Source organism: Camelus dromedarius, chromosome 23, assembly GCF_036321535.1.
Source record: "Camelus dromedarius isolate mCamDro1 chromosome 23, mCamDro1.pat, whole genome shotgun sequence".
Lineage (NCBI taxonomy): Eukaryota > Metazoa > Chordata > Mammalia > Artiodactyla > Camelidae > Camelus > Camelus dromedarius.
The window spans coordinates 3,192,231-3,212,138 of record NC_087458.1 but is presented as its reverse complement, the minus strand read 5'-3'; the positions used below and the strand labels follow the sequence as shown (position 1 = coordinate 3,212,138).

Sequence of the window (19,908 nt, the reverse complement as noted above, 5' to 3'; positions counted from 1 at the left end):
CTCTCAAGTTTAAAATATATGAAATCAGAAAATTACCCAATGATGTGGTGTAATGAAAAAAATAAAACTGTTGGTAATCAGAAGATTTATGTCTGAATCCCCTTTACCATCTTCTGACTGTTTAATTTTGGGCAATTTTTCTAGCCTCTCAGTCAGCTTCCTTATCTGTAAAATAAGAAAATCTAGTTAGTGATTGTGATTATTAAATTAAACTGCACTACAGTATATTGTTTAGTGTCTGATATATAGTAAGTATACGCTCATTAAACGTCAGTATCTTTCCTTGCTTTAGCTCCACCACCGATTGCATGTGATCTTGGACAAGTCACATCACTTCTCTGAACCATTTTCCTCATCTATATTTATGTAATGCAATGGTCGGGGACAAAGGCTCTCTGAGAATCCTCTCATCCGGTCTACAGTTCCCCTCAGCCTTGCACGTAGGCCTATCTTTTGACCCCAAACCTCGCCCCAGGGGTCTGACCCGCTTTCTAGCACTCTCCGCAGGACTCCCAAAGACGCGCCCAACCTAAGCTTCTGCGCTATGGAGGGTTATCACTTTTTCTCTTTGCAATTGGTTGTTCAGAACCTCCGCCCTCCTCAATAACTGGCCTATGGCGGAACTGCAGCAGGCCAGCTCCCGCCCCCTCGCCGGTGATTGGCATAGGACGTGTATGGTCCCCGCCCCCGCTTGACTGACGGCTGGGCTCCGGCCGCTCCTTCAGTCCCTGGGCGCTCGCTGGCGGGGGTGGCTGGGACCGTTAGCTCGCCGGGCTGGCAGGCTCCGGGCCGCTACTCCGCTGGCGGCCAGGATGGAGACCTTGCGAGCCCAGCGGCTGCAGCCTGGAGTGGGCACCAGCGGAAGGGGCACTCTGCGAGCGCTTCGGCCCGGGGTGACTGGGGCGGCGGCTGCCACCGCCACACCCCCAGCGGGCCCCCCTCCGGCCCCCCCGCCCCCCGCCCCGCCCCCGCCGCCGCTGCTCCTTTCTGGGGCCGCGGGGCTGCCGCTGCCCCCCGGCGCTGCTGGCAGCCCCGCGGTGCTGCGGGAGGCCGTGGAGGCCGTGGTGAGGAGCTTCGCCAAGCACACGCAGGGCTATGGCCGAGGTGAGTCTGCGGGTCTGGCCTCCTGCGGGACACCCTCTGTAAGGGAGTTTTGCTCCCACAGTCCTCTGGATCGCTTTTCCTGGCGCAGAGCCCTCACATTGCATTTCCTTTTGGGGAATTTCCTTTTGGGACACACACACATACATTCATATTCATGTTTAAGCCTCCCACCCTTCCCCTTTATTGAGTTACTATTATATTCTCCAGGGATCCTTTTTTTTTACAGATATAACCCTCTTTTCTTCCCAATGTTTTCTCCAGGAATGAAATTCCTCCTGTAGCTTAATGCCTTAACATCTTTCTCCTTTTGGGGACCAGGCCCCATTGTGTGGGATCCTATCCTTTATCTCAGATCCAAGACATTTCTCAACCATACCCTCTCAATCTTCTGTGATCTCAGCAATTCCTGGCTTCCGGCTAATTTACTCCATCTCCTTAACCTTGACTTTTAAATTCTTTTCTTACTTATGTCACTCTGAAATTTCCAATGCAACTTCAGATTTGCTGGGAAATTAGGCAGTGCTTTCACAAGTCACTTATAATGGTGCTTGTAAATCTGGACCCATACCATTGAGTCCACACCAGCTTCCTGTGACTTAGCACCTCACTTTGGTGTCTTTTTTAGTATGGAGCCTCACGACTCCAGCCTCTCTGTCTGACTCTGTTTTCCTGGCCCTTGCCCAGGAACTAAGGATAAATCCCAGGGCTTGGCTCTCTCAATGTTAAATTCAGTGGAAATGAGCCAGGCAGAAACCCTTCCATTAGAAATCTTCATCTGAAAGATGCCTAATTTCTAGGGTTTCTGAGAAGGGGGATGTGAGGATTTTCTTTGTTGTTTTTGTTTAACCAGTGCAGAATTTCCAGAGTTTGAGTTCCAGATCTATAGTATAACAAGGAATATATAGTGAGGGCTGTGAGATACAGAATTCCGGTCTGGAATTTCTGAGACATCACTTCTCTCTGCTTGGCCAGGTCCTGCCTGACCTGGAAGTGACTGCATTTTTAACTTTCTAGTTTACCAATAATACATGGAAAGGGTTATGAGGCTTTCAATATAGATAGTAAGGACTTTTTTTTTCCTCCCTGAAAAAGTGTAGTGAAAAGAGCACACACAGGCTTTAGAGTCAGAAAAGTCTGGATTAAATCCCAGATTAAATCTCTGTCACTTGCCAGCTGTGCCTTTGCGGAAGCCACTTAACCTCACTGAGCTTCAGTTTCCTCAAGAATTATGATGTGGACTAAGTGAGATGTTGCACCTGACACATAATGGGTACTAAAAAAATGACAAATACTCTCTCAAATGTACTGGTTCATATTTCTTTGAGAAGAACATGTCTTATTTTCTCCCACTGTTGAATCCTAACAATGTAAACACGGAGATTTCTATGAAAACAGATTTTAGATTCATTTTGTTATATATGCCAATGATAAATTTACCAGAAATTTTCCTTTGTTTTTCAATAATTTGAACTCCTACGATGGGGCAGGCATCTTGCTAGGTGCTGGGAATACAAATGCATATGAGCCTGAAGTTCATCATGAGGGAATATAATTGTTTTTCAAGTTTAATTCCTAGATTTAACAAGGCTATGTAATGGAATTGCCATCAGCTATTGTCCTGTTGTTTCGGGTCTCTTTAAGTTGAGACCAAGGGAAGGTTTTTGCCTCTGGGCATAGGAGTAGCCAGGAGTGGTCACCCTAAATCTGAACAATTCTTCTGAGAAACTTTCAGGTGTTTATTAATATTGTAGAGGAGCATACCCTTTTTCTTATCTGTGTTACCTGGAGGGGCTCTGGTCTAAACTGAGTATTCTGTAAAAACTTTTTCATTTCCTTAGAAAGGATGAGGGAATAAGGGGATTATACTGACAAAGATCAGTCAGGATTTAGACTTTCCAACAATTTTCTCTTCCAACCTCCCTACCTCCCACCACAGTCCTTCTTTTATTCTTGAGTTTCTCATTTCCAGTCTGGGTGTCCAGCCAGTACTTTGGGAGAGTTTGGCAGATAGTTCAGCTTCAGGGAAGCAGAATCTCTGCTGATTTGGCTCAGAAGTCGTTCACCACATGGAATCACTTATTCTGCTTCAATTAATAGACAAAGCTGCCATTGGCATGTGCCCACATAACCTTGTGACTGATGGCATGGTATTTGGGGGCTGGCTCTATTCCCCTGAATACAATTTACTTTAGTCTTTTCACAGACCATTCCCCAATGCAGTAATGCTTTACCGTATCATCTTCAGTTCACATCTTTCATCTTCTTCCTGACTGCTCCAAATTGACCTTTTCTAGGCGTAGTCTTTAGATTGTCCTTCACTCATGAAGGATCTCAGCATTTATACAAAACAATTCCTCTGTTTTTCACTTGTTTGTCCTACATCTCTTCCCCTAGTCCCAACCCAAGATACACATATAGCTCAGTATGCTGTCGGACCTTAATCAGTTTATGTGTATACGATTTGGAATCAGAGAACCTGGTCTTGCCAAGTAGTGGCTGTGTGATCTTGGATAAATTGCTTAGTCTCTCTAGGCCTCATTTGTTCCATTCACTCATTCAACAAATATTTATTGATCACAGATGCAGTGATGAACAAGACAGGTAGATACTCAGACCCTATCTTCCTGGAGCTCACAGTCAACTTTATAGAGCATGTGTGCAATAAAAGAGGATAGTACAACAGAAAGAGGGTTGGTTTGGGAGGCAAACATTGATTCTAAATCCTGGTTCTGCCACTGCAGCCTGTTCCTTAACTTGTTCACCTTTGGTAAAAACTGGGTATTATAATACCTCTCTTAATAGTTTTGTGTGGATTAAATGAGATAATGAATGTAAAGCCTGCAGCACCTAGCTAGGACTCGATGAATGGTTGCTATTATTATGCATGTGGAAATGCTTTGAAAACTGTGCATTTGATAGGGATTGTTAACCTTACCATTTCCTTTGCCCCCTTTTCCCACATGGCATATAGACCTGCCTTCTGATGGTTGACAGCTGGCAATCTCTAAGCTGGCACAATTGACTGAATGACCAAGTCACTTTCCTTGCTCTGTAACTTCTGTGTTGCCCTCTTCAAACCTATCTTTTTAAAAATTATTGCTGTCCTTTTATATCACAATCTGGTCACATGATTGGAAATTCTGCCTGGCTACTCCACTGGGTTGAACAAATGAATCTTACATGATATTTTCTGTTTAGTTGTTCCTTTTCCTCAGAACTACAGACAGTTTCTGTGTTGTACGTGACTGTAGAGTTAAAATGATTGATCTGAATATTTCCAATTTTTGGAATGTTGCATTAGACCCTCTATTAGTTTCCTGTGGCTCCTCTAACAAATTATCACAAACTTGGTGGCTGGAAACAACAGAAGTCCAAAATCAGTATCATTGGGCCAAAGTCACCAGGTCTGTGCTCACTCCAGAGGCTCTGGGGAGAGTGTTTCTTTGCCTCTTCCAGCTGCTGGTGACTGCCAGCATTCCTTGGCTTGTGACTGCATCACCCCAACCTCTGCCTCCATGTTCAAACTTTCTCCTCTCCTGTGTTACATCCAGTCTCCTTCCCTAAGGACATCTGTGACTGCATTTAGGGCTCACCCAGATAATCCACTATAATTTCTCAATCTCAAGATCCCTAACTTAATCACACCTGCGAAGTCTGCCACATAAGGTAACACTCACAGGTTCCAAGGATTAGGACCTGGATATCTCAGGGTGCATTATTCAGCCTATCCTAGTCCTCTCCCAAAGTCACTGTCACTTTGCAATCCCTCCCTTCCAGAATCTATAACACTGAATAGCACTGTGGGCTATTCAGGGGTACCTTCTACAAACTGAAATAGAAATGTTAGATGAAATATTGTTAATCAGATTCCCTATCTTAATAATAATGTGAATTATGCCAGTCCAGCCTATTCTCACCATCCGGTATGATCGGGGAGAACCTTCTCACTCACCTCTCAATTTCATTATATTTATTATCTGTCTATCCATGCTGCCCTACCACAAAACTGTATTTATTTTTATAAAATTTTTATTGTAGTTTATTGTGTTATTTTAATGTTTTTACTCTGGTGGATATACAGTCTGTCTCTCTTACTACTTAGACGTTCATCTAATATTTTATCTCCTAAGGGAAAACCCAAAACTATTCTTTCTTGTTGTTCAGCATTATGGTACAAGCACTTAAATATTCCTATCTTGGTCTTTCTTGTCCCTTTTAGCCCAGCATCCATCAGTGACTTCCTAAACCCAGTGGTAGCTGTCAGTTGTGTATGTCTCAGTAATTGCTACCCTCCTACTTCTCTGTCCTTTAACCATCCTTAACTAACCCATTATATCTATTGTGTCTCACTGAAAATCTGAGAAGCACTATGAGCACCTTCCTTACACATACACATAAATACTCGCATGTGCGCACACACGCGCACACACACACACAGAGGCATAATTTTACTTAAAGTTTTAGGGGGCTTGTGAACCCCAGGAAGCTCAACCATGAACTGGACCTTGGACCCTGGGCTAAGATTCCCAAGTAACATTAGCATCAGAATATCTACATTCATGCCCCAACTCTGCCACAGCTATGTGACCTCAACCAAGTCATTTGCCTTTCCTTAGCCTGAATTGGGGCTAGTTGATCTCTAGAATCCCTTTCAGCTCTAGAAATGAATGAGTCTGTGAGCATTTTCAAATGCAGATCACAGTTAATTGTTTTTTTTTTTTCCTGATCACTTTGCCCAGTTTCTCATTTCATACTCACATTTCTGAAATAAGACTTCCTATTTCCTTTGGCTTTCAGTAATCATTAGAAAATGGTCCTGTACTCTTGAGCCAGAAGGGATTTAACTGGATATAGAATGGACATATGCTTCTTAATAGGACCTTCCCCATTATAGCAGTCTCCTCCCCTTCTTCTTTATTTCAGTATTCTCCCTATTGTTTGCTTGTCAGGAGAGCTGTCACCCAGTACGTTGTGCTAAATTGTCTCAAAGAGGGAACTGGGGCTGAAAAGATCTCAATGAAAAGAACAAAGGTGGCTAAGCTTTCTGGGCAGCAGTGATTTTTGAAGAGCCCCTGCTAAAGCTAAGAGTGAGAAAGAGAGAGTTTCCTTTTCATGCTGTCTTTTAATGGAAGAATGAACATTTTAAAAAGTCAGTTAAATATAGGGTATTAGAAAAGAGCGTATGCTGCTTTGCAAACTCTGGTACATGGAGTGCTTGCTTCAGTTGCAGAGCAGGTGAGATGAGTTATTATTGGCCACTAGATTTTGAACACCTTCCTGGCAGGGAATGTTTGTTATCCATCTTTGCATCTCTAATGCCTAGAATAGAGCTATGTACCTATTAAGTGCTCAAATTTTTGCTTAATGTGTGTGTGGCAGCCATGAAATGGGCTGTTTGTGTCTCCTGCTGCAGGGAGCATAACTCACTGACAGCCTTAAAATGCTGTCCCCTCTGAGTCCATCACCACATTTGCACTGAGGCCACACATGCTGCAGACTGCTCCCAGTCAATGACTAAGCGCAGCAGGAGCGCTAACTCAGGCACGTCCTGGTGAGATGTGGGATTCCTTTAGTTCGAGGACTTCCCACTGGCCTGGCCAAAGCTTTCTTGGAACTGGGCTGCAGTCTGAGACTCTCATATCCAAACTTCCTGCCTTTCTTCTCTCCTTCCACGGGTGTCAGACCTTGAACATGGTCTGAAGGCTCTCCCTCCTCCTACTTCCTCCTGAATAAATCTATTGCACGGCTGTCCCATCTTGGTGTTTTCTAATGCGATATAAAAGAACGAATGAGCTCATATTGTAACTAAGAGTAGAGAGCAGTCATGTTGGAAGATACTAGAGAATGTGTGTGATAATTTATTATTATAAGGCTTTAAAGCCATTTGAAATGTTTGGAACCTTAGAGTCAAAGCAATCCTTTCCGAAGGCAAACTGACCTCATCCCTCTTTTCCTTTAAACCCCTTCTGTAGCTTCCCATTGCCCTTGGGATAAAGCCAATATTCTAACATGACCCACCAGCTCTGACCTGATCTGGTCCCTGCTTCTTTTTGTAACTTCGTTTTGCATTATACTACCCCTCACTCTCTTTCTTCTAGCCACACTAGTCCCTTTATTCACCATGTTCCCTGCTGCTACAGAGCTTTTGTACATGCTGTTCTTTCTGCTCAGAGCATCCTTCTCTCACCTTTTTGCCAAATGAATCCATACTTATATCTGAGCTTAAGTTTCACCTTGTCAGAGTTGCAGAGGGTGTAGCTCAAGTGGTAGAGCATGTGCTTAGCATGCACAAGGTCCTGGGTTTGATCAGTTTAGACTGAAAGCTACACAGGAAAAGCAACAGAGTATGGCTTTGCTCACTTTCGTAGCCTAGCATCCAGCACATAATCTGGCACAGAGTAGACACTCAATACATTTTGTGAAATAACTGAATCCAAGTATTGGGGGATGAGGAGAACTGTTCTGGAATACAGTGTCAAGTCTGGAGTTTGATTTCACCCTATTTACCACTAATCAGTTAGCTGTTTATTGTTTCATGGATGCTGGCAGAAGTCAAGAAACTTCTGAGTCAGAGACAAAGGGCTTTATTACTTACAGCAGAGCAAGTAGCAGAAGCATCCTGTTTGCATTGGTTTCCTTTGCCTGCCAAGTCTGACGTGGAGGGCTCAGGTGATGCTTACATGGGCCATGGGTTGCATTACAGGAGAGGAATACTGAGCTTGGGGAACCTGCCATTTTATAGCAAGTAGTAAACAAGCTTATTCTTTGTCCTAAAGGGAGGCATTACCTTATCTCTCAAGGTTTCTTGCTGCAAACTCAATCCTGAGAAATGGCCCAAGTAAAGAGCAGGCAGGGCCTTGACATCTTGGCACACCTAGCAAGATGGAGAGAAGTGCAAGAGACCCGTGGAAGAGTGTTTCCCTCCAAAAAATCGTTCATGCTTAGGGAAAGCCTCGGAATTCATTCTCTTTCTCGCTTCTCTTCTCTCTCTTTCTCTCCTCCTCCCTCCCTCTCTCTATCTTTCTCATATATATAGTATACACATAGTATTGCAGGATGGAGAAGGAATCTAGGCCATGGGTTTGCTCACCGGAAGCATAGCCTGGAAGATGGCTAATACAGCCGTATTTCCGTGAGTGACAATATCACATAAAGGTTAAGAACATTGGCTCTGGAACCAAGACTGCCTGGTTTGAATTCTTGCTCTGCTGCTTCCCAGCTGTTACATCCTTGGTCAAGTCATTTAACCTCTCTATGTGTCATTTCCCTCATCTGTAAAATGGAAATAATAAAACTGCCTGCCTCATGAGGTGGTTGTGATCAAATGGGTAAAGTACTTAGAGAAAATGCACCACATTCAGTAAGTATTCAGCAGATACTAGCACTTATGATTGTGATCGTTACTACTGTTCTAGGCCAGCTGACCAACCGTGGAATAATCTACTTGTACTTCATCAGGCAGTGATAATGGTATGCTGACCTTGGAAGCTCTGGCCTCCTATATTGAAGTTACTCCCCTTTGATGTCTAGGACTAATCAAAATGTGAACTAGAGAGGTTGGGGAGGGCAGGCCTACTCTGGTCTTCCTATGCAAACAGACTTAATCACAGCCTAGGCTTATTAATTTAAATGTTACTGGTGATGGGTAGGGAACTAAGCGGGTGGACTTTTAATGTAAGCACATGTTACAGGTACCGAACTGAAGCACAGCACCACTTGGAAGCGTTCTCACTGCTGAACTTAACCACTTCTCTTTTTGTAGTGAATGTGGTGGAGGCGCTTCAGGAATTCTGGCAAATGAAGCAGTCCCGCGGGGCGGACTTGAAGAATGGGGCTCTGGTGGTTTATGAGATGGTTCCCTCCAGCAGCCCTCCCTATGTCTGCTATGTCACCCTGCCTGGGGGAAGTTGCTTTGGGAGTTTCCAGGTAAGAGCTGTGAGGCAGCAGTAGCAAAGGTAAAGGCTTATGTGCTAGTAATGGCTTTCTCTATCACTTGGCCATAAGTCACTGTCTAAAATCACAGATTTAAAGACTTGAACCAGTTCTGGGAAAATCATTCCGATAAACATCTGAGGCTCATGTGACCACAAAAGAACCTCAGTAACATGCTTTTCTTTTAACCATGCTCCAATTCAAAGTGGGTTTGAGTTTTTGCAGGCTGAAAGAAAAGCAGACGGCTAGCACCTAACTCATATTCTGATCTGGCTTTCCAACTTCCTGCTATCTCTTTTTGAGAACACAGAATAAAATTCTTTGCCCTCAGTACTTTTTCATAGGCTATGACTAAGGAAAGCAATATTTGAGTTCTCTAAGAGATCAAAGGAGAGGGACTATATATGGTGGGAGTAGTACTCATCTAAGAATTAGGAGATCTAAATTCTCATTCCCCTGACTGCCAGCAGGGCAAATCGGATAATTTCGCTGGGCCTCAGTTTCCCCATCTATAACATGAAGGAGATAGATGAGATGATTTCTAACCAGTATTTGCAGTACTAGCATTCTACAAGTCTATGGGAGACCTGTTAATATTTGATGATGAACAGAGGTGATGCTATCATAGGATAATGAGAAATTCGACTAGTATAAATATTATCATCAAAGTGGATTTTTCACATTGTAGACAGGAAGGTAATCTTCTGAAATGTCGACTTAGAACCTGCAAAGGACGTTAGAGAGGAGACCAGACACTTATGTTCTGTTTTCCATATGGTTTGTATAACCCTTAGACAAAGGTGTACCCCCTGCTACGTGCACCCACAGCGCCTTCAATGTCTGCTATCAGATCACTTACCACAACATACCATAACTGACTGTTTCTCTCTCCTGGTTGACTGTGCTCTGCAGAGGCAGAGAGAGCGTCTGTCTTCTTGTTCAGTTTAAATCCCTACCACCAAACTCAGTGCCCATCACGGAACAGGTACTTAGTACATCTGTTGCATGAATGAGTACCATTGCAGCTCAGTTCTTGCCTCAAACAGAAACAGTCGTAAGAAAGCTTCATTTCAAGTCAGGTGACCAGCTTTTTCTCTCAGAACCCCACCCATTTCAGAAATACAATTTTATGACCATGATGATGACTAATGTTTATCTTTTTCTTGTGGAAGATAAGATCTTTCTGTCCTTCTCCCACCTCATCATACTGTTGAATAAGGATTTGATCATTTTATGGTGATGTCCAACTAGACTATTACAGTAATTTGATTCCATTATTTCCTGAAAGGGAAGAATTATCTATCTTGGCCCCTTTTAGCTTGTATCCTTCATATCAACTTTGCAGGTGAAACTTCTCCTGGTGGTTTTCTTCACAGGTGACTTTTCAGAAAGAGCACTATACAGTAGAATGGGCAGCAGGCTAATAAACAGAGAGGAGTAGAAACAGAGACATTAAAGAAGCAAGAATACTTAGGGTTAATGCACCAAGCCCTGTACGCTGTCTCAGAGGGACCTGTCAGCTAAAGGAAACCGGGGATTATTGATACTAAGGATGGTTAAGTAGCAAACATATCCTTGTCTACTTTTTAAAACTATGACATCACTTTCTTCCTTTTCTCTAATCCTAATCATAAATGACAAAGGGCACAGAGGCCTTGGAGGCAGCCAGTAAAGATGAATTATAAAGGTGGCTAGGGATCTGAAGCGGTGTGATTCAAGACGTCTGAAAATCAGACCTGTTTTATGATACCTATGTTGGATACAATGTAAAAACATGAATTAATTTTAAAATTTTTTCTTGTTTTCCTTGGGTCAGCTTTCCTTTTTCCTAGCCACCTCTTTCCTCTTTGCTTCCACTGGTGGGGAAAAAAAGACTATAAAATCCTTCCTCAGACCATAGACTCTGTTCAGGGATAGCTCCTTAGCTCACTGCATTACTGGGGGAACTGCCTGCACACAACTAAAAGTAAAGTCCAAGAATTCTAGATGGGTGCTTCTGATAGAGCTTAGAGGTCTGCCCTGCAGAAGCAGCTCAGACACAAATTTGTTCTAATCTTAGGATAAAAAAGATCTTGCCCATCTGCAGAAAAAGAGAACAAGGTAGATATTTCTAACAGACTGGACAGAATCTGGCTTTTGAGTAATTAATTCTGTTGACAGTTTAAACAGGGGTACTTTTCATATCCAGTGATTATATGCTGACTTCAGCGGTCTTCATTCTGCATTCAGTTTGGTATGAGCTGCAGCTGTCTCCAGTTCCTTAATGACTTCAGGATGTTGAATCAAATTTATGTTACCAAATGTCCCATCCATTTTACAATAAAAACTTTGGAGAGTGTGTTGAGCAAACTGATTTATCCAGAGTATCCAAGTGTTTTCTATCCCAAGTGTTTCCCTCCCATTTTTTCTTCCTCTCTCTCAGACACACACGTACACATATTTTCTCTCTCTCCCCTGCCCAGTTTTGCCCCACAAAAGCTGAAGCCCGGCGGAGTGCTGCAAAGATTGCACTAATGAATTCTGTGTTTAATGAACATCCTTCCCGAAGAATCACTGATGAGTTCATTGAGAAGAGTGTCTCTGAGGCCCTGGCATCTTTCAATGTAAGTTGCTTGGAGTTGGAAGGAAGGAGAGTGGGCGTGGGAGAGCTGGCAGGTTGGGAAGTCTTACATATTACCAGGAAACAGAGCGTGAACTCTTGGTTTTCTTTCCTGTCTACATTTCTGTTCTTTCTTTATTTTCTGTCAGTCTTCCGTATTACATGCTCCACATGTCTCAGTCTCTAATTCTATATATGCGTTTATGTTTTTGCTGTTATTTTGTATCTTTCATCGTATCTCTTTGATATCTAGAAACCTTTATTTCAAGATTTATAGAACTTTAGAGGTATTACCAAATAATAATTGAGCTTGAATTTTGTGTTTCCTAATTTTGGTTTAAGACTTGAGTCCCTTCTTCCTTTACCGTTCCTTTTTTTTATATGACTGTTTTTATTGTCACTTGATTCCTGCCTGCATTACTTCATCTTATTAATAAAGAATTAAAAAAATACAATATCTTGCCTTTTTACGTTTCTAGGAATGGGGAAGATGATTTATTTACTCTCTGTAAAAAGAAGATCTGTTCTTTCAAATGCTAATGATGATGACATGACCATAGCTAATCCTAACTGAGTATTTATTTTGTGCCAGGGACTATTCTAGAGGATTTATATGTATTTTATCTCATTTGATCTTTACAATAATCCCATGAGGTGTAAGTACTATGATTATTGCTATTTTACAGATGAGGAAACTAAAAACACAGAAGTGAACTTTTGCCTCAAGTGAAACAGCCTGCAGATGGTAAAGTGGTGGCTGGGACCCAGGTCGATTGACAGGCTTTTCTAGTCTAGAGGGACAGCGTAGAAATTAGCACTGCCTTCTTCTTCCCTCCACACAAGATCACCGATGGGGAGATAAAGTCGGACCAGTTTTCTGTGTCTGTTTTCTTTGTATTTAAGATGTAATTACATATATTAAACTGCTTCAGTCACCTGTTTGTAGATGAGTGTTTTACACTTTGAATCATAGTCCCTCTGTTACCTAAGAGCCACCTGCTTTTCCCCTTTTACTCTTTGCCCCAGTCAGCAGTATCTGCAGGAAATAAAAACATTTTTATATTAATCAAATTAATTCAAATCAAGAAAGTATATTTTTCACCCTTAAATCACCTAATGTATTATACAATGGAACAGTAGTTTGGATTATAGAAAGCAGTGTTTATGAGCATGGACTCTGAATTCATTGTTTTGAAATTATGGTTCTACTTTTTTTTTGGCTTGAATTATGGTCAGTTACAATGTGTCTATCTCTGGTGCACAGCACAATGTTCCAGTCATGCATATACATACATATATTCGTTTTCATATTTTTTCATTAAAGGTTATTACAAGATATTGAACATAGTTCCCTGTGCTATACAGAAGAAACTTTTTTAAAATCTATTTTTATATGTAGTGCCTAAAATTTGTAAATCTCAAAATCCCAAATTTATCCCTTCCCACCGCCTTTCCCCAGTAACCATAAGATTGTTTACTATGTCTGCGAGTCTGTTTCTGTTTTGTAGATGAGTTCATAGCGTTATGGTTCTACTTCTTATGTGACTTTGAGCAAGTTACTTAATCTGTCTCAGTTTACTCACCTGTAAAATAGGATAACAGTTATACCTATCATTGGAGAAAAGAGAATATATTCCAGCACTTAGCACATGTTATCTTTTTAGATGCTTCTGCATGCAAGTAATAGAAAATCTCACATCAAGTTGACTTAATAAATGAAGGAAGGAAATTTATTATCATGACAGGAAGTCCAGAAGTAGAGCAGATTTCAGGGCTGGATGATTCCGTGGATCAAAAATGCCATCATCTACTGGCCCAAATTCTTTCCATCTCTCCACTCAGCCACGCTCTAGGTACTGGCTTTGCCTTTGGGCTGACCCCCTTCAGGGTGCAAGACAGCTACAGAATTGCAGGTGTTAAATACAGATACAACTACATCCGGAGACAGAAAGAGATCATCTTTTCAATCATCTCTTTAGTAGTATGGAATCTTTTCCCAGAAGCTCTCCAGCAGATCTCCTCTCTACCACCCAAAGCCCAGAATTCTCACCTTAAAAACCAGTACAGGCAAAAGGAATTAGGATTTACTCACTGGAGTTAGGATAAAATCGCTCTTCTCTGAGGCAATTTGGAGATGACTAGGCACTAGAACAAGATTAAGGTTCTATAGTAAGAAAGAAGGAAGCAGATGGTGGGTAGGTCACAGCAGTGTCTACTACAAAGTATTTAAGAAAAATAATGTAAACTATTATTTTTTTATAATTAACCCTCAAAATTGAGAACTTAGTGGATTTCTCATTAATATACCAGTGGAATTCCCATTCAGCAGAATAACAATTTTCATTTGGTCTTAGCCATGGGTAAAGTATAATGTCCACATTCTTTGCTTTAAGCTTCTGTTCTTGAAAAGTCCTGAATCTGACACTGTATTGTATTATGTCTTTTGACAAATCATTTAGCCTCTGTGGGTCTGAGTTTCCTCGTTTGTAAAATAAGTAGGTTAAATTAAAATTAATTCTAATTCCTTTCTAATTATATTCTGATGTTCCTACCACTAACCAAGTATTCTGTGATTAAATGCTTATTCAATGAATAGAGTTCATTTATAATCTTGTTAGGTGTAGAAGTGTCATATGAGGCAGAAGTTCCCAATGGTGGATCAAGCCACTGTGTTGTACCCCAAGTAGGTTACAGATGTGCCATGATATTGATCCCCTCAACTCTCAGGGATCTGAGCAAGGCCTGGGGCAGATGGACTCCTCTGCCCCGCAGCCTGCTCTGTATCCTCCAGCTGGCTGTGCAGATAGGATCATAATTTTCTATGTGCCATACCATGGAAACGTTTGGAGGTACTAAGTAAGGTATCACATTCAATAATTATAGACAAAAATGAAAACAGCTGCTTGCGTCAGAGCTCTAAATCCTAATAATGAAAATTACTACCTTTTTCCTTCCTCCTTCCAGCTTTTTACTTCTAAATAGAAATTTTGTGATTTTTGCTTTGCCACAAAGATTGACTACATGTGGCATGATTGTTTCTCATGAGCCACAAAACAAAATGGGTTCATTTCGAGTAGTTCTGACTTCTCATTGATTCTAGCACTGTGAAAATTAATAATAATAATAATAATAATAATAATAATAATAATAATAATAATAATAATAATAATAATAATAATAATAATAAACAACTAGCACTTATGGTGTACTTACTAAGTGCCTGGCATTATTTTATCTGTGATACATATACAAGAAAATCCCACGATAAACTGAATTTGGATATAACTTGCTGGCTCCTGACCTCTACTCAGTCTCCTTGCTCAAAGAGAGCAGAATAAAGTTCTTATCTTGGGAGGTGGCATGGGGTTGAGGGGAGGGGGGAGCGTGGAACTGGCTGGAACAACCAGGAAACCTCTCGGGAAGCAGGAGGAGAAAGTTGGGTTCCTGCGTTCCCAGCAGTCTCCTGGCCTCATTTTTCTAGATCAGGTTGACAAAAGGGTCACCAATAAGCCAGGAGGTGCCCTTATTTTGGAAGTCCAAGAGAGCCCCAGGATCTGAAATTATCTCCAGCAATATGAAACCACCACCAAATAGCACCAAACCAGAACCGGTACGAGCCTGGATTTGGACTGTGTAACTGGACACCAAGTCCAATACAATGATACACCCACATTTTATATTGGCTGGAATTGTTAGACTACATTTATCCCTTTATAAACTTTAAAAAATCTCTAATTCTTAAAACATCCTATAAGGTAGACCTATGATTATTCTCATTTTACAGAAAAGGAAACTGAGGAACAGACAGGTTAAGTGACTTCACCAAGGCCACAAGACTGGTAGGAGCTCCAGGCTATGCTCTTACCTTCTACACTGCATTGTTTTTTGCATATACTAGGCTTGCAGATAGGATAGTATGTCTTAGTTTTACCCCTGCAGGTCATGTCACCAATAGAAGACACAGGAGGCAAGTGTCCAGGAGGCCAAACTGCCACCCAGAATTTGCCATGCTTATGACTCATACTGTCTCCCTTTAAAATGCATTTGCCAGTTGTCCTCTAGGCTAGTCCAGTCCTGTATGCTGAACTCACTCTGTTATTTTGGGTAAATCAGGACTTTTCTCTATGTCTCAGTGTTCCCCCTTTGTAAAACAGGGAAAATCAGCCTGACCTTCCTCTATCACTCAAGTTAAAATGTATGATGACTTCCGAGTCCTTTAGGACTGTGCTGACCAGCAGAATAGCCACTAGCCACATGTAGCTACTGAGCACTTGACATGTGGCTAGTAGGAACAGAGATGTGCTGTAAGCATGAAAGAGACACCAGATTTTGAAAACTTAGTACAAGAAAAAGAATGTTTCATTAATAAGTTTTATACTAATTATAGTTGAAATAATATTTTGAGTATACTGGGTTAAATAAAATATGCTATTAAAATTAATACTTATTGTTTAGTTTTACTGTAATGTGGCAACTAAATGAAACATGTGGCTTGCATTATATTTCTCTTGGACAGTGCTGCTTGAGGTGATAATCCTGACTGAAAATCTATTTGTCTTTTCCTTTCCTCTGTTACCAGGGCAACAGGGAGGAAGCTGACAACCCAAATACAGGGATTGGTGCCTTCCGATTCATGTTGGAATCCAACAAGGGCAAGTCAATGTTGGAGTTCCAGGTATTATACTATTCCTCCCACTCCCCTGGCTCTAATAACATGGGTCAGCCTGCGTATACACACATATATGTGTGTATATATATATACACTATATATTGTACTATATATAACACAATATATATGTACTATTTGTCTGGCTGTCTATACACACACACAGACACACACACACACACACCTCCTACTAATCCCTAACTCACTAACACTCAGTTGGAAAGGAAAGGAGAGAAAGTTATGAGAATATTTTTCAAAATGTAAATATCTTCCTTCCCCCAGGGACATATCAGAGTTGGTATGAGATGTTTCCACAAATACATTTTTGCCTGTAATTCTGACGCAGCCTCCCAGTATCCCAGCACTGAATATTTTCTTCTTCCAGGAGCTGATGACAGTTTTTCAACTGCTGCACTGGAATGGCAGCCTTAAGGCCATGAGGGAAAGACAGTGCTCTCGGCAGGTGAGAGTCCCTGTGGGGGAGGGGAGTCTGGCAGAAGGACAATTCTGAGGTGACTGTCGTGTTAGAAATACACAGGCCTACCAGATTGTGAATACTGAAAGCCTTACTTAGGGTGCCCTCTTCATCCTTGTAATCTTTCCTATTTAAACCTTAACTGTGATTCTTTTACCTGCCTTGCTTCTCCCACCAGGAAGTTTCCTTTAAGAATCTCCTCAGAGGACTCAAGTGCTGACTCCAGTTAGGACTCAAAGGCTGGGAGTTCCTAGTCCCAGTTGGGTCAATGTGGTGGGAACCTTTATTTTGTCAGTGACTTTCACATTCCTCTCGCCCTCCAGGAAGTACTGGCTCATTATTCACACCGGGCCCTAGATGACGACATTCGCCACCAAATGGCACTGGACTGGGTGAGCCGGGAGCAGAGTGTGCCAGGAGCACTGTCTAGAGAGCTGGCCTCTACTGAGCGGGAACTGGACGAAGCTCGGCTGGCAGGCAAGGAGCTGCGCTTCCACAAGGAGAAGAAAGATATTCTTATGCTGGCTGCTGGGCAGTTGGGCAATATGCATTCTTCCAACTGCTAGGCATCCACCCACATACGCCCCATCCTCCCCAGGCCCTTTTTTATATGTCCTTTCTAAAACTTAGTGTGATTCCTGTACATACTTTCTCAACTTTATACTTTAAAATACAGAATATATATGTGTATGTATGTATAAATTCTACACTTGGATTCCTATTTGCTAAGAGATCATTTTTCTTACTTCTAGTTTTGGGATGTAGTTGCATTTGAAACATCTCCGTGTCGCTTGACAAACAGAGCAGGCTGTCTTTGGAGCTTTGTTGGCTCTTACACTCCCAGTAACTCTGTAGTCATTTTAACAGCGCAAAATGATTGACTGTGTTCATGTTTCCTTCTTTTCAAATAACAGGGAGCTTGAATAAGGACTGTGTGCCCCACCCTAACCCTCATTCTTCCTTTCTCTTGGACCCAATGGGGCATGAAAATGAAGACTTTGGCTTTGGCTTATCTTAAGCTGGGCCTATGTGGTACCAAGCTGTTCCTCCAGTAACCAGATATTTCATAGCCTACACCACCCTCTCCCCCCTCCCCCCACCACCTTACTCCTCCTCTGCCTCCAGATGGTACTTCATTTTGAGGCTTTCCTTACTTTATTATTTAGAAGGAAGTGAAGATCTGGTTTCTTATTTTTAAAATTATTGCTGAGAAACTGCCCAGGAATAAGAGAAGACTTATAAATACAACCTGTAGGGGTTTATCACGTAATGCTGCTTCTGGGGCACAGGTACCACACCAGCAGTCCAGGTCTCCAGATGTGCTCTGCTGAAGGGGTCAGGATTGAAGCCGCTTATCTTCAGTTTTCCCTTTTCATTCCTCCTCCCCTCCTTACCTTAGTCAAACCCTGTCTTTAGACATTCCTGCCTGCAAAGATTGGTAGAAGGTAAAACATGTTTCCCTCCTCTCTCTCCTCTCATCATTTTGCCCTTTGGAAACAGTATCTGTCCAATTTGGTGAGGGCCATGTCCCTCCTATTCCCACGAAGTTGCTGCTGTTTACTACCTTGGATGTACATACCTTAGATTCATGTTTTCTCTCTTTTCTTTCCTCTTCCTTTCCTTTGATTATTAGAGCATGAGCTGATCAGGAAAATTAGATGAGACTTTGGCATTATGGCACTTCCTTATTGGAACCTTGAGAGACTACAGGAAAGGAAAGAGAATCATTGATCAGCTGCTTGTGTTTTTAATACTGTTCTCTTCCCCCACCTCTTTCCTAGGGGAAATAGGACAGAAATGATCTGGAGTACAGCGAAAGCATTTCCCTTTGGGAAGTTTTTTTGTGGGTCTCTCTAAAATATATTTCCCCCTTTTTTCTGTAATCTCCTTTATGCTGTGTTATAGTTCAATGCACTTTCTAAACTGAGTTTGAGAAACTCAATGCTCCTGCAGTTGCACTTCCCATTTAACAATTATGCACTTTGCTTTTAGAGATAGGTTAGGAAACATGCTACAATTTGCTGTTTTGGATCAGATAGGGAAAAGATGAAAGTTAGCTTTCTTACTTTTGAAATCATCTTGGTGACCAGTACTTGTGGGATCAGAGGTAAGGAATCTAGCAGCAATTGTATTAGTGCTTGAAAGAGATGTCCTTGAATTCTCCAAGCCCCATCTCTGTATTCCATGAAGCAAATGTAGGGTTTGAGCAGAGGCTCCTACATTAAATAAGACGTGTGTCTATTCAGTCTTTATGGATACTTATAATCCAGAAATCATAAACCCTCTTTTCTCCTGTGCTCTTTTCTCTGGGAAGTGTTAAGGCATGTGAGTTGTGGGAAGAATTTGTCCTTGCACCCCCTGGATTATTTTTCTCAAATATCTACCAGTAAGAGCCCAAAGAACTTGAGAAAAATTGTTCCCGTATCTGTCCACTTCTGGTGTTAAAGTTTTACTTACCTTTTTAGTACTTTCTTTGTATTTTATATGTACAATTTAATACAATTAAAAATAAATTTTTGTCTAGTAAGCCAGACTGACTCTTTCTTGAGACTTATGTATCAGAGGATACTTTCTCTTACATATATACACTTAAAAAGAACTCCTATGAGTATTTTTGGGGTGGTAGAAATAAGGTTGTACTACCAGGGGAGGGTATTCCGTTTCCCCTTCTCCAGACATTTGAGGAGCTTGGATTTTGTCCTTGGCACTTTCTCCTCAAGCTCTCCCCACTTCTGCTGGCAATCTCACCCACAAAGGTGGCTTAAACGCTATCATACACACAATTCTCAAACCTATTTCTTCCATCCCAACCTGTTTTGAGCTTTTCTGTTTTTCTCCTGAGCTCTTACATCTATATTTCCACACACTGAACATTACCACCCGGATGACACAAGCTCTTTGAACTTACATAACTAAAATAAAATCCTTTTCTCCATACATGCTCCTCTTTGACTCCCCAGATCTGTTATTGAAATTATCTGCCCAGTTATCTAAGCTAGAACCTCAGATTCATCCTCAATTCTCCCCTAATATCATCTAATCAGTCACTTACTGTTGAGTTTACCTCCTATATAAACTTCCTAACCTGCTTTGTCCATATCTACTCTCTTAGTTCAGTCCTTTTTCACCTCT

The 19,908-nt window shown here is 41.6% G+C and overlaps 1 protein-coding gene across 1 annotated transcript; it reads left to right on the top strand.

The window, feature by feature from the left end:
* The first annotated feature begins 703 nt into the window (after positions 1 to 703).
* On the top strand, positions 704 to 19,303 carry LIX1L (limb and CNS expressed 1 like). The gene is made up of 6 exons (XM_010999709.3): positions 704 to 1,104; positions 8,867 to 9,030; positions 11,499 to 11,639; positions 16,215 to 16,310; positions 16,687 to 16,764; positions 17,100 to 19,303. The coding sequence occupies exons 1-6, from the start codon at positions 813 to 815 to the stop codon at positions 17,340 to 17,342; spliced, it is 1,014 nt and encodes a 337-aa protein (XP_010998011.3). The 5' UTR covers positions 704 to 812; the 3' UTR covers positions 17,343 to 19,303.
* The last annotated feature ends 605 nt before the right edge of the window (positions 19,304 to 19,908 follow it).